Source organism: Colletotrichum orchidophilum, assembly GCF_001831195.1.
Source record: "Colletotrichum orchidophilum strain IMI 309357 chromosome Unknown Scaffold_22.1, whole genome shotgun sequence".
NCBI lineage: Eukaryota > Fungi > Ascomycota > Sordariomycetes > Glomerellales > Glomerellaceae > Colletotrichum > Colletotrichum orchidophilum.
Genome location: NW_019172978.1, coordinates 137363 through 151060, shown reverse-complemented (window position 1 = coordinate 151060; position 13698 = coordinate 137363). Strand labels below are relative to the sequence as shown.

Sequence of the window (13698 nt, the reverse complement as noted above, 5' to 3'; positions counted from 1 at the left end):
GGACATGAAGCTCGGATCCGCGAAGAAAGGCAAGTATCGCAAAGAACTGTTCGCAGCCTAGGTAAGAAGATACACCAGGACGAGTGAGGTTCGGTGAAAGGTCCAATGAGCTGAGTTGTGGGTTGGACAGTCCGAGTTTGAGGGTCTCTGGCACGGTACGGAAGCCCCACTCCAGGAGACTTACCTCAGCGGCAATCACCCGGAGATGGACTGAAGAGCGGAACCACCGAGCTACCTCACCCCAGTCCGTGCACCAAGCGCCAAATTGCTCATTCCGACGGTCGCAAATATTCGCAGTATAACTTCGCGTCGTCCCTCTGCGCGACGACCTGCTCCATCCACCACGCTGACTCGCCACACTAACGGTCCTCGCATCGCCGCTGTGCTCACATTTGACTGGCAAAAACCCCGAGTCTACTTCGCCATTCTCGAACTCCCCGATCGAGAGACGCCATCATCATGAACGGATCCGGCAGCTCGTATGGCCAGCCTCCAGCGTGGCAGGAGCACCGCACGCCAGACGGCCGAGCCTACTATTACAATGCGGCCACCAAGGTCACGCAATGGACCAAGCCCGAGGATATGATGACTCCGGCCGAGGTATGAGGAATTTTCCCACATGTGTACGATTCGTTGCTGATTGGTCAAAGAGAGCCCTCGCGAACCAGCCCTGGAAAGAGTACACCGCGGAGGGCGGTCGTAAGTACTGGTATAATACCGAGACGAAGTCGAGCTCCTGGGAGATGCCCGAGGCCTACAAGAAAGCTCTGGGTGCCAACAGTGCCCCGAGTACGCCTGCGTACGTACATCCCTTGACCCAGCGTCGTTCATCTACTAACAGCAACAGGGCTGCGCCATACGACCGAGGAGCGCCTTCTGACAGGTACTCCAATGACCGTTACGATTCTTACCGCGACCATCGCGATACCTTCCACGAGTCGCGCCAGCTGACATTTGGTAACGATTCGACGGCCAAAGCGTTCGTCCCCGCGAGCAACGAGCCCGAATTTGCTACGCAGGAAGAGGCAGAAGCCGCCTTCATCAAGCTTCTCAAGCGCAGCGGCGTTCAGACAGACTGGAACTGGGAGCAGACGCTGCGCACCATCGCAAAGGACCCTCAGTATAGGGCTATCAAGGACCCGAAGGATCGAAAAGCAGCTTTCGAGAAGTACTGCCATGACATGATTGTCCAAGACAAAGAGCGCGCAAAGGAGAGGCTGACTAAGTTGCGTACTGACTTCGAGACTATGCTGAAGCGCCATCCGGAGATCAAGCACTACACGCGATGGAAGACTGCGCGTCCTATGATCGAGGGCGAGACCATCTTTAGGTCCACCGATAACGAGGCCGAACGTCGTCAACTCTTTGAAGAGTACAGAGTCGAGCTCAAGAAGAACCACATGGAGAACCAGGCCACTATGCGCAAGACGGCCATGGATGGCCTCATTGACCTCCTGCCGAAGCTCAATCTGGAGCCCTACACGCGCTGGTCCGATGCGCACAGCCTCATTTCATCTACGACGCCCTTCCAAAATGATGAGAAGTACCAGACCCTGAGCAAATTTGATATTCTGATTGCGTTCCAAAACCACATGAAGGCTTTGGAGCGCGCTTTCAACGACTCCAAGCAGGAGCAGAAGAACAAGAAGTTCCGCAAGGAGCGTAAGGCTCGCGACGGTTTCATCGCCCTCCTCACTGAGCTCAGGAAAGACGGCAAGATAAACGCCAGCACAAAGTGGCGCCAGATCCACCCACTCATCGAAAATGACGACCGATACAAGGCCATTCTTGGGCAAAGTGGCTCAGCTCCCCAGGAACTATTCTGGGATCTCGTCGAAGAAGAGGAGAAATCCATGCGTGGTGCTAGGAACGACGTGTACGATGTCATTGACGTAGGTAATCCTTTGTCTCGTTCTGTTCTGGTTTGCTAATATCGTAAAGGACGAGCGATTTGATATCACCCCCCAGACCACGTTCGAAGAATTCCATACCGTTATGAAGAAAAGTCGACGAACTGCTAACATTGACCGTGATATTTTATTGGTTCTCTTCGAACGCGTAAGTCCTAAGAAACCTTGTCATCATAGTTTCTTGCAAAGCTAACGTGTGCGCAACAGGCCAAGGAAAAGAGATCTCTGAAGAGATCCGACGATGAGAGGCAATCTGAACGCCAACAGCGGAGGGCAGCTGATGATCTCCGGGCGTACATGAAACGTATGGATCCCCCTATTGCCCTGGATGACACGTACGAGAAGGTCAAGGCTCGCCTTGCGGATACGCCCGCGTTCCAGGCTGTCACATCGGAAGATGCTCGCGTTGCTACCTTCGATCGATACGTGAGGAGACTCCGCGAGAAAGAAGAAGAGGCCGACCGCGATCGCCGCCGCAGACGTGGCCGTGATTCTAGCGAACGCGACATGTACCGTGAGAGACCCAGATCTAGAGGTGAGCGATCTCATCGCAGCAGTGGCCGTGCTACCAGGCGAAGTCGCAGCCCGGAGGTAGACGCGTACGAGGCGGACAGGCGCAAAGCCATTGCTGAGCGTGAGCGGAACCACCGCAAATCAACCATGGCGGAGAGTCTGCTCTCGACCGAACGTGAACGCCGTTTGTCTCCTCCCCCGCGTCGCGAGCGGGAACGCGAACGGGACAGAGACCGCGAGCGCGATCGTGACCGTGATTACGACCGCCATCGCTCTCGCCGCGATGACGACAGTCACTATGATCGCGAGAGAAGAGACAGAGAGGAAGAGCGGGAAAGGCTGTACCGGCGGCGCATAGGATCTTATGACGAGCTCCCTTATGGGGATGAGCGCCCGTCTGGATCCCGACGCCGCCGCGAAGAGGATGAGGAGGACCGACGGGATTCAAGGGACTCAAAGGTACGACGGATCAGCTAGTTCACCACTTTTGAACCAGGCGGCTGACAATGTCGCAGAGAGTGAGGAGAGAGAAAACACCCCGTGAGCGCACCCCCCAACGTGATACTGCACGTCACAAGAACAGGACTCCGCCGCCGGCCACCAAGGACGTCAAGGACACCAAGGAAAAGGAGCCTGTCAAGGACGTTGCGATGAAGGACAAGGAGGAAGTGGCGGTCCATTCTGGATCTGAGGAGGGCGAGATCGAGGAGGACTAGAGTTTCGTCGACGAAGCTTCGGAATCCTTTGGCGGACCGCGGAATGTGACTTTCGAGTACGTATCGAAATCACCAGCCGTCACTGAGAGCCTGATGACCGCAGCGCGTACAGAAAACTGTTATCATCCCTCCGCATCGCGGCCCTCTTCCGCACCCATCTGCAGGTTTTTGACCCTCGGGACCAATCGGCCTGTGGACCAATCACGGGGTTCGCTTCCTTCCCAGGCGGGAACTTTTTAGCTAGTATGTATTTTTTCCTCGTTTTATCTTTACCATAGGTGCATATATTGTTGTCGTAGTAGTTGCCATAAGAAATGAAAAGAAAATCAGATTTGTTTTAACAATGGCCTTTTTGTATTTCATCTTTGTGCTCTAGATCTATGCCTTTTGACATGTTCAAGTACATCTGCGGAGTCTCGCCACAATTCATGTGGGAGACTGACGGCAGTCATCCTGCTTAATCCGTTGCCCCTCAATCTATGGAGTTGGCTGTGTCCCAAATGAATGTGTGGCCAACAAGAATTGGTGGCTCTGCAAAGCGTTTATTCATCCAAACCGAGGGGACTCAGCCACCCTTATCTCTCCATAGGACCAGGCAACAGGGGATAGACTGCCGTCGCCGTTGTTATCCGTCATCGCCAGCGTCGTCCTCGGACGCGCCCATCTCCTCTAAGTCGAAACCATGATCCTGACCGCCGGAAGCGCGCCTCCCCGGTCGCCGCTTATGCCCCTTTTGAACGCCCTTAACGCCTGAGTCGAATACATCATGACGAGGGAAAATATCCTTATGGATGCCCCCTTCAACTCGTCTTGTCGCCATCGTCCAGGAAAAACTGTGCAACGTGTTAATCTCGCTGTCAGAGTCAAAGCCGCATAGAGTTAATCTACTTACGTAGTTGCCATTGGCCTTCTGCTCCTGGTCGAGCTGGGAGTTGCCCTTGTTGATACGAGGGCGGTAGTTGGTTGGGTCGCGACGGAAGGAGACGTCAAGGTTCTTCAGGAAGGTGTTGCAGCCAGTCAGGAGAGATTCGGGCTTGTTGGCGTGGGCGTCGATACCGGGCTTGCCGTCGAAGACGATGACACGGTCGGCGAGGTAGGTGGCCATGATGAAATCGTGCTCGACGATGAAGGCGGTCTTCTTGGCGTGCATGATGAAGCGCTTGATGACGCGAGAAGCAATGATACGCTGCTCGGAGTCGAGGTAGGCGGAGGGCTCGTCGATGAGGTAAATGTCGGCGGGCATGCCGAGGGCAAGGACGATGGCGACACGCTGAAGTTCACCACCGGACAAGTTCTTGACCTCCTGATCGATGAAGTCATCGAGCTTCAATGGCTTGACGACATCGGTCTGGAACTGAGGCGACAAGAATGAGGCCCTGATCTTCTTAAAGAAGAGCTGGCGAACAGTACCCTCGAACTTGGGGGTAATGGTCTGGGGCTTCATGCTGATCTTCATCTCGGGGACAGCGGCCTTGCTGTCGGGCTTGAGAGCGCCAGCAAGGAGACGGCAGAAGGTGGTCTTTCCGGTTCCGTTCTCTCCCATCATGACAATGATCTCGGAGTCGGTGAAGTCACCAGAATCGATGCTTAGCTTGAAGTTACCCATGGATTTCTGCATCTTGGGGTACTTGAAGGCACGAGACTTGTCGTTCATGAACTCATCAGCACCCTCGGAAAGCTTGAAGGTCAGAGATTCGTCACGGAAACGCAAGTTCTCGGTGGGGATGTGACCGTCGAGGAAGATGTTGATACCTTCACGGACGGACTGCGGCAGGGTGACAACACCGTAGACGGCAGGGCGACCGTAAAGAACGCAGATAAAGTCGGAGAGGTAGTCCAGGACTGATAAGTCGTGTTCGACGACAATGACATAGTCGTCGTCGCGGAGCAAGGATCGGATGATACGGGCAGCAGCCAGTCTCTGCTTGACATCGAGGTAGGAAGACGGCTCGTCGAACATGTACACGTCGGCCTTGCGGACACAGACGGTACCAATGGCGAAACGCTGCAGCTCTCCACCGGACAGGTGGTTGATCTCACGATCCATGATGTGGTTGAGCTCCAGAGTATCGCAAACCTCCTTCTTGTTTCCCAAGCTGCTCACAGCATCGATCAAGGCCTGGACGCTCTTCTGGGGGCCCTTGACCGCTCGAGGGATCTGGTCGACATACTGAGGCTTCACGACGGCCTTGAGGTCATCCTCTAGAAGCTTGGTGAAGTAGTCTTGAAACTAGCGAGTTAGTGACTGACAGGGGTAATATTTTCAGTCTTGGGAAGACGTACTTTGCAGCTCAGAACCACGGAAATACTTGATGACATCCTCCCAGTCGGGTGGGTTGTCGTAGCGACCCAAGTTGGGCTTCAGCTTTCCGCTGAGAATCTTCAGAGCGGTACTCTTTCCGATACCGTTCGTTCCAACGAGACCCAAAACATTACCAGGACGGGGCATAGGAAGACGGTGAAGCTTGAAGCTGTTGGCGGAATATCGGTGGGTGACCTGGCTCTCAAGGTTCGTGGGCAAGTTGATGATGGTGATGGCCTGGAAGGGGCACTTCTTGGGGCAGATACCACAACCGATGCATAGTGACTCGGAGAGGAAGGCAATGCGGGACTCGGGGGTGACTTCAATGCAAAGCTTTCCGGAGCGAACGACAGGGCAGGCCTTCTTACACTCCTGGCGACACTTCTTGGGCTTGCACTTGTCGCTGTTGACGATAGCGACACGGGTGAGTTTGTCAGACATGGTGATGGTGGTGCCCGACGGATCGAGGCGGGGTTGACGATGGGATGGTGGGGCAAGATTTTTTTGCGCAGGTTCGAAATTCAAAAAATGAGTAAATGAAGAGGGGGGAACCTCTGCAGGCGGTCGGAAGCGAGGCGAGGACGGATGGGATTGGAGAAAGGCAGAGAAAGCAACAGGACCGGAGAAACGGCGAAGATTGTCGAGGCGTCGCGACCAGGCCTTCTTGGGTGACGGAGGGAAAAAGAATTTGGTGTTTGTTGCAAAGTGGTAAAGGCGAGAGAGAGACGCACGGCTTTGGCACCGAAATACAGCGGTCAGCTAATTTGTGTGCGCCGTCACTGGTTGTGAGTGTGTGAAATGGCCAAGTTTTGGCGGGGCAGTTCCCCTACCCTACCGCCTTGAAATTACCCCGCCAGTGAGGGTTGCCAGGTGTCTTTTCTGTCACTTCGCTTCCAGCCACCGGCCGAAAAGTACCTAGTAGCTAGGTAGTTTCCAAGCACCTGACATTACGGGCCTGGAACGTCCCATGCAAATGTGCCGTTGACAATATTGGCAGGCAACACACCTGTGCACAACTTTGCAAGCAGGCTGCTACCAGGTCTATTTTATCAGCTTAAGGTTGGTTGGTGGATCGCACCAAGGCCGTCTCCGTCTCCGCTTTGCTGCCCATCACGTTTCTTTTTGATCTGAAGAGATGTGGACAACGTTGATACCACTATATAGGATAGGTAGACTGCGGCTTCGTTTTCCTCTAACAATAACGACCCATCTTAGGCTCTAGGGTAAGTAGAGCTCAGGGGGTCTGTTATTCTACGGTGAGGCAATTGCCAACGTTGCCACTTGCGACGGTTCTCATTACCAGACACACATCTAGGGTGTGTATGAGGTCTCAAGCGGTCGTTCTCAGGTGGGCAGATTGGCGACTTCATCTTATCCGAGAGCGAAAAGACGGCAGGCTGCAGGAACATGTCTTCGAGCCATAATGAGGTCATGAACTTATTCCGTGTATCACAGTCTTGATATTTGAGAATGACGCGAATTATGCAGCCTATACCAATATATCTGGAACTATGCTGCCTGTAGTGTTACTGTTGCTAGTTTATCTGCCTCTTTTGACCGTGTGATTCCGTCTAATTTGAGATATAGTCGAACATGAAGAATATAACACAAGCGCATATCGCTACAGGCCTGGTTTTCATATGCGTAATTTGGTAGCCTAGAGTTCCGTCAAATAAGAAGATGGTATTGGAGTGGCAGGTAGCCGGGCTTAGGAACCAGTAACAGTCCCAAAAGAAGCGCCGATGCTTACATTGGATTAACGTCAATGGGGTGTGAGGACGCACGACTGCTAAGAATTTCTGGACATATCTATAGAAGCTGAAGGGTATCAAAGCGAAGGGAATAGGAAGGTTTGCTACACTTCAACGTGAAGATGGTTGAAATGAAGTTGGGTATGTTGACCGGTTATGCAAGGCAGGTCAAGAACTATTGAAAGGCAACGCGAAATTGTTCGACTTGATGTAAGCGTTCTCCACATTCACTACAGGAGCAAATATACCTGCTGCTTCAGTTGAATAGGTTGATGCATTGTCTACATATGAACGGAAACAACCGACTTCAGGTCCAAAAAGATCATGGCGAGAGTCCAACCGCTGATCGCTGATCATTTTATCTTGCAAAACCCAGCGTAGGATTTGCTACGGTCCTCGTGATCACAAAGACAGCCCAAAGTGCCATGATAGATAAAGGTGGTGAGATTCCACGTCTTGAGACTCGGACTTGCGACGACAAGAAACAGCATGTTGCGTCGTCCAAAGTGGGGAAGAGAGACAGGGGCGGGCGGTGAGGTAACCTGGAAAACAGCTGCTAGCGGGGTTCCGAGTCTCGGTGAACTTATGGAACTGGCTGCCCGCTCGCGACGGCGTGTGCAACTTTTGAGGCTGGGAGCCCCACATTCTTCCTCTTCTCCCATTCGCTCATTCACCGCGCCTTCCGCGAACCAGATACACCTTTCGAGATGGCTATCCATGCCTCAGGCAAAAACAACCGACCCTTTTGGCGGGTGATTCAGTGCGGATAGCGCTACAACCACCTGTACCTCACCCGTGCATCCACCTCAATTCTTTCCTGCCTCTCCACCAGTACATTTTCCATCCACCACCACCCTTCACCCGCCAGGCCTACGGACTACCTAGGCACGTCACTTTTCATAACCTTCTTCAATACCTTCTCTGGTTAAAATCAATGGTATTAGCTGCCTGGAGGCCATTTGTTAATGACTTGTAAGTTGTTTCCTCTACCTGGACACCCGCCTTCCAAGGGTCAGCGAGTTTCCCGTCACGAGCCATCAAGCCAGCCTCGTAGCGGCGCGCTCCCATCCTGATACCCTCATCTGCCATGACAACGGAGATCCATGAGATGCCTTGTGTTGATGGAAACGAATTCAATGGATGGTTACGATAACCTGGTGACACGTCACGGTCCTCTGAGGCCGCCTGACTGGCACAATGGCATCGCCATCAACTTTCAGCCTCGTCTCCATCAACCGCGTCCCCGCGATGCGACGGGGTCGAGATCTCCATCAATTACCAGGTTACTGTAGTGATTCTAAGGTGATCTTGGTCGCCGAACCTCACTGACCACGGTCTTTCTTCGCTTCTACTCAAAAGCGGTCAGACATTTGGCTAACGTCGTCCCAACCATAGCAGGCAGCCTCGACTTAGACCATCATCATGTCTAGCCCCCTCGAACCCGGTCCCACAAACGGGTACCGGTCGCCGGAGGGCGGTTCTCCCTCCCCCATAGTCGCTGCCGGCCACCAGAGCGATAGTGACCTCTCAGATATGCACGATAATGCCGCACGCCTCGCCTCATCGTCACCGTCGCCGGATCCCAATGACTTGACCGGATACATGAATGGCGCACCCGACTTCGCCGAAAGCGAGAGCTCTGGCGATGAGAACAACGCCTCTGACGATGCCGACTTCGATATGGACGACGACGTGGCTTCTGTTGCCCAAAGCGACGGGGCTGGCGACGTCCACTCGAGCTCTAACGATTCCCAGCGGCCCACGAAGCGGAAAGCCCCTGCTCGAGAGGATGATTTCATTAAGGCAAATCCAGAACTCTACGGGTTGAGAAGAAGTGTATGGTTGATGCTTGCTCCAATTGACCATGCCGTGAGCTGACTTCACTTCGCAGTCCCGCCCGACGCAGCAGCGCAGAATGGTACGTAGGATTCGATGCTTGCCAGGCTCTCTCGCTGACAGTTTGGGAATGATAGGTCGATTCTTCTGATGATTCCGACTCTGATGTGGTTCCAACTAATCGAAGAGTGGTGAAGAGAAGACGCGTTGAGACATCGAGACAATGTGAGCATCAACCCTTTCGACTCCTAAAGTCATCAATATCATCAGTTCTGACATGTCGCAGCTTCCAAACGAGGTACACCTGCACGACAACCGTCCACGAACTCGGACTCGGACTCTGATAATTACGGTGGTGCGCGCGCGAAAAGTCTGCAAAAAAAGGCACGTCGTCAGCGTGAGGCCCAACCAAGCGCGCTTCTTGCGGAGAAGCGTTGGTCGAGCAGGCGGGCGGCGCAAGTACAACAGGGCGCCTATGAAGAGAGCGATGTCGACGAGGAGGATGACGACATGCTTACGCCCAATTACTACGCGGCAGATGTTGTCGACGACTCCCCATACATCGATAAGGTTCTCAGACACAAGCTGAAGGACGGCCTTGAGCTCAGCTGGAGCTCAGCCAGAACCGACTTCGAATACTACATCAAATGGCAGGGCAAGTCACATCTGCATGACACTTGGGAAACAGCAGAAACCCTGCGCAGCATGCGAGGCTATCGTAGGGTCGAGAACTATTTCAGAATCATCGTGGAGCATGAGCTCCTGATTCGGTATGGTGAAGATATCCCACCTGAAACGAAGGAGCAGTTCTTCCTCGACCGCGAACGCGCCGAAGAAGCCTTGGAGGACTACACGAAGGTGGACAGGGTCGTCTCTATTCGAGACGGTGACGATGAGACAGAATACCTTGTCAAGTGGAAGGGATGCTACTATGACGAGTGCACGTGGGAAGTTGCGTCTGCTATCAGTGCAGATTTCCAGGACAAGATTGATCAATTTTTGGATCGATCTTCTCGTTCGTGGGTCTCGGATCGCAAGGAGTCAAACCCGGATACTCGCACAAGGATGACCAAGCTCGAATCGCAACCCGACTTCATCCAAAATGGCGAACTGCGCTCATTCCAGCTCAGGGGCTTGAACTTTTTGTGCCTCAACTGGACTCGCGCCAACAATGTCATCCTTGCTGATGAAATGGGTCTCGGGAAAACTGTGCAGAGCGTATCGTTCCTCAGCTGGCTTCGTAATGAACGCGAGCAAGAGGGACCTTTTCTCATCGTTGCCCCTCTGAGTGTCATTCCGGCATGGGGCGACACCTTCGACAATTGGTCCCCAGACATGAATTACGTCGTGTATCTCGGCAACGAGGCCTCCCGCAGTACCATCCGTGACAACGAGCTTATGATCAATGGCAACCCGAAGAAGCCAAAGTTCAACGCCCTCATCACGTCATATGAGATGATTCTCCAAGACTGGCAGTTTCTTCAGCAGATCAAGTGGCAAGCACTTCTTGTGGACGAGGCCCATCGTTTGAAGAACAAGGAGTCTCAACTCTACGCGAGACTCGTCAGTTTCGGTGTGCCTTGCAAAATCTTGATTACCGGCACCCCCATTCAGAATAACCTGGCCGAGCTGTCCGCACTGATGGACTTCCTCAACCCTGGCAAGGTCGTCATTGACGAAGAGTTGGAGGATCTTGCGGGCAATGATACGCAAGAAAAGCTACAGGACCTACACAAGTCGATCGCCCCTTACATTTTGCGACGCACGAAAGAGACAGTTGAGTCAGATCTTCCGCCGAAGACAGAGAAGATTATCCGTGTTGAGCTTTCGGATGTGCAGCTGGATTACTACAAGAACATTCTCACGAGGAATTATGCCGCGTTGTCAAGCGCAACTGGCCAGAAAAACTCGCTGTTGAACATCATGATGGAGCTAAAGAAAGTCAGCAATCACCCATACATGTTTGCCGGTGCCGAAGAGAGAGTACTCGCCGGCAGTACCCGTCGAGAAGACCAGATCAAGGGCCTCATCGCCAGCAGTGGAAAAATGATGCTTCTCGACCAGCTCTTGACAAAGCTAAAAAAGGACGGGCACAGAGTCCTCGTTTTCAGTCAGATGGTCAAGATGCTCGACATTCTCAGCGACTACATGGCACTCAGAGGCTACAAGTTTCAACGTCTCGACGGCACCATCGCCGCCGGTCCCCGCCGCATGGCCATCAATCACTTTAATGCTGAAGACAGCGACGACTTCTGCTTCCTTCTATCCACCAGAGCAGGTGGCCTGGGTATCAACTTGATGACGGCCGATACTGTAGTCATCTTTGACTCCGATTGGAACCCCCAGGCTGATTTGCAGGCCATGGGACGCGCGCACCGTATCGGCCAGAAGAAGCCCGTCAGCATCTACCGCTTGGTGTCAAAGGAGACCGTTGAAGAAGAAGTGCTCGAGCGCGCTCGCAACAAGCTTTTGCTCGAGTACCTGACTATTCAAGCTGGCGTAACTGATGACGGCAAGGCCTTCCGTGACGAGATGAACAAGAAGGGCCTCAAAATTGACGGACCCAACTCTGCCGAAGACATCCAGCTTATTCTCAAGATGCGCTCGCAGAAAATGTTTGAGCAAAGCGGTAACCAAGAGCGTCTTGAACAACTTGACATCGACTCCATCTTGGAGAATGCCGAAATCACTAAGACCAAGGTAGATGACAAGATGAATCTCAGCAGTGGTGGTATTGACTGGGACAATTTCATGCAATATACCGACGTGAAGGTGGATGACTTGGCCCTTGACTGGGACCAGATTATTCCCGCTGAGGAACTTGCCGTCATCAAAGCCGATGAAGAGCAACGGAAGAACGAGGAGTACGTGGCGAAGGTCGCTGCCGAGAGCGCTCCCCGGAGAGCGGCAATGAAGAATCGAAATGAGACGGACAGGTCCGACCGCCTCGCGAAGAAACGGCAGAGAGAGGAACAACAACGCCAAGAGGCCGAGGAGCAACGTGCCCTGCTATCGGACCCCAAGCGCCCACTTAATGAGAAGGAGACCCGAAATCTTCTCAAAGCTTTCTTCAGGTACGGCTCTATGGATGACCGCGGCGACGAGATCGTGCAGGAAGCACGCCTCGCAGAACGCGATCGCGGTTTTCTCAAGTCGATCATGGATGATTTTGTAAAGAGATGCGAAGATGCGCTCAATGACAATAACACGCGTCTAATGGACGACGAGCGGAAACTTGGCAAGTCGTTGACAAAGAAGGACAAGAAGGCTGTCTTGGTTGATTTCGGCGAGGTCAGGAAGATGAATGCTGAGACTGCGGTCGAACGTCCTCAACAACTTCGCCTGCTGAGGCAAACCATACGGAAGAGCGATGACTTCAAGACATTCCGTCTCGCTGATGCGACCAAGGCTGCCCACTATTCATGTGAATGGGGCGCGCGAGAAGATGGCATGCTCCTGGTTGGCATTGACAGGTACGGATTCGGGGCTTGGACTCAAATCCGGGACGATGCCACGCTGGATATGTCGGACAAATTCTTCCTTGAGGAACATCGCATCGAGAAGAAGGAAGAACGAAACAAAGCGACTGAAAAGGGAGTCAACTCCCCAGGTGCCGTACACCTCGTTCGTCGTTCGGAATACCTGCTCTCTGTGCTTGCGGCCAAGCACTCCAGTGACCCCTTGGCTCATAGAACTGTCGAGAATCACCATCGCAATAACAAGCGATTGGCGAACGGACACCGTCGAAGCGACGTTGGCAGTGGCGCGGCATCTCCTGCTCCACCGGCCCTCAAAAAGACCGGCTCACATCGGGACAGAGAACGCAGCCACGCTGATCATCACCGCAGCCGCAGCAACGCTGACGAGAAGGGTACGCCACGGCCGGACTCGAAGAGGAAACATTCAGGCCATGACGAAGGCCGCATTCCAAAGCACCGGAGAACGGACGAAGCCCGGCGGACCAAGACTAATGGAGATGAGCAACAGTCTCCTCGAGCTGACAGACCAAGGCATCGCGATGAGGCTGAGCGGAGTATCAAACATCGTCGCCCAGAGGACCACCGGCATGGCGATGACCGACGCCGGTCGAGCAACACGCCGCGAGCAAATCAACCAGATAATGAGCGTCGCAACCAAGCCCTCCACCGACTCGATCAACTCCGGAAGATGGGTGATAACAAAGAAGAACGTGAGAAAGACGCGGATGCAATGCTGTGGTACTTGCTGAAACCAGTTCGAGCAAACTTTGAGGCGATTCTTGTCACGACAAAGGAGAGAATCAAGTCTAGTAAGGAACGCGCTAGAATATTTGGCGAGGAGTTGGTTGTGATTGGCAACTTCTTGGATCGCGAGTTCGTCAAGGAGCGAGACCATGCGCTCAAGAATCGCTTCTGGTACGTCTATTCCGCCAGCTATCCTACGTCCCAGGCAGAGCTAACGTGTATCTAGGGAATTTCTAGCGAATCTGTGGCCTGTTGACAGCACCAGCAACGAAGTAACCGGTGACCGGCTGAGCGCCATGTATAGAGTCCTACGGGACAGAGAAGTGAAGAAGCACAACGGAGATAAGCCGACAGCCGCGGCGGCGAATGGCACCGCAGCGGCTTCCTAGGATTCGCATTCATAAAAGCTCGGATTGGGAGACGTTTTTCAGTTTTGCGCATTCTCGA

General features: G+C 53.4%; 3 protein-coding genes across 3 annotated transcripts; 2 read left to right on the top strand and 1 right to left on the bottom strand.

Moving 5' to 3' along the window:
- Positions 1-459: 459 nt before the first annotated feature.
- On the top strand, positions 460-3139 carry CORC01_03613 (FF domain-containing protein; the record flags this gene model as incomplete). Its single annotated transcript, XM_022615262.1, has 5 exons — positions 460-600; positions 651-1892; positions 1942-2058; positions 2118-2882; positions 2939-3139. The coding sequence occupies 5 exons, from the start codon at positions 460-462 to the stop codon at positions 3137-3139; spliced, it is 2466 nt and encodes an 821-aa protein (XP_022478188.1).
- An 800-nt stretch (positions 3140-3939) lies between these two features.
- CORC01_03612 (ABC transporter) lies at positions 3940-5882 on the bottom strand (the record flags this gene model as incomplete). The annotated part of the gene is made up of 3 exons (XM_022615261.1): positions 3940-3972; positions 4032-5362; positions 5423-5882. The coding sequence occupies 3 exons, from the start codon at positions 5880-5882 to the stop codon at positions 3940-3942; spliced, it is 1824 nt and encodes a 607-aa protein (XP_022478187.1).
- A 2732-nt stretch (positions 5883-8614) lies between these two features.
- CORC01_03611 (SNF2 super family protein) lies at positions 8615-13640 on the top strand (the record flags this gene model as incomplete). The annotated part of the gene is made up of 5 exons (XM_022615260.1): positions 8615-9028; positions 9084-9110; positions 9166-9253; positions 9315-13422; positions 13478-13640. The coding sequence occupies 5 exons, from the start codon at positions 8615-8617 to the stop codon at positions 13638-13640; spliced, it is 4800 nt and encodes a 1599-aa protein (XP_022478186.1).
- Between the last annotated feature and the right edge of the window lie 58 nt (positions 13641-13698).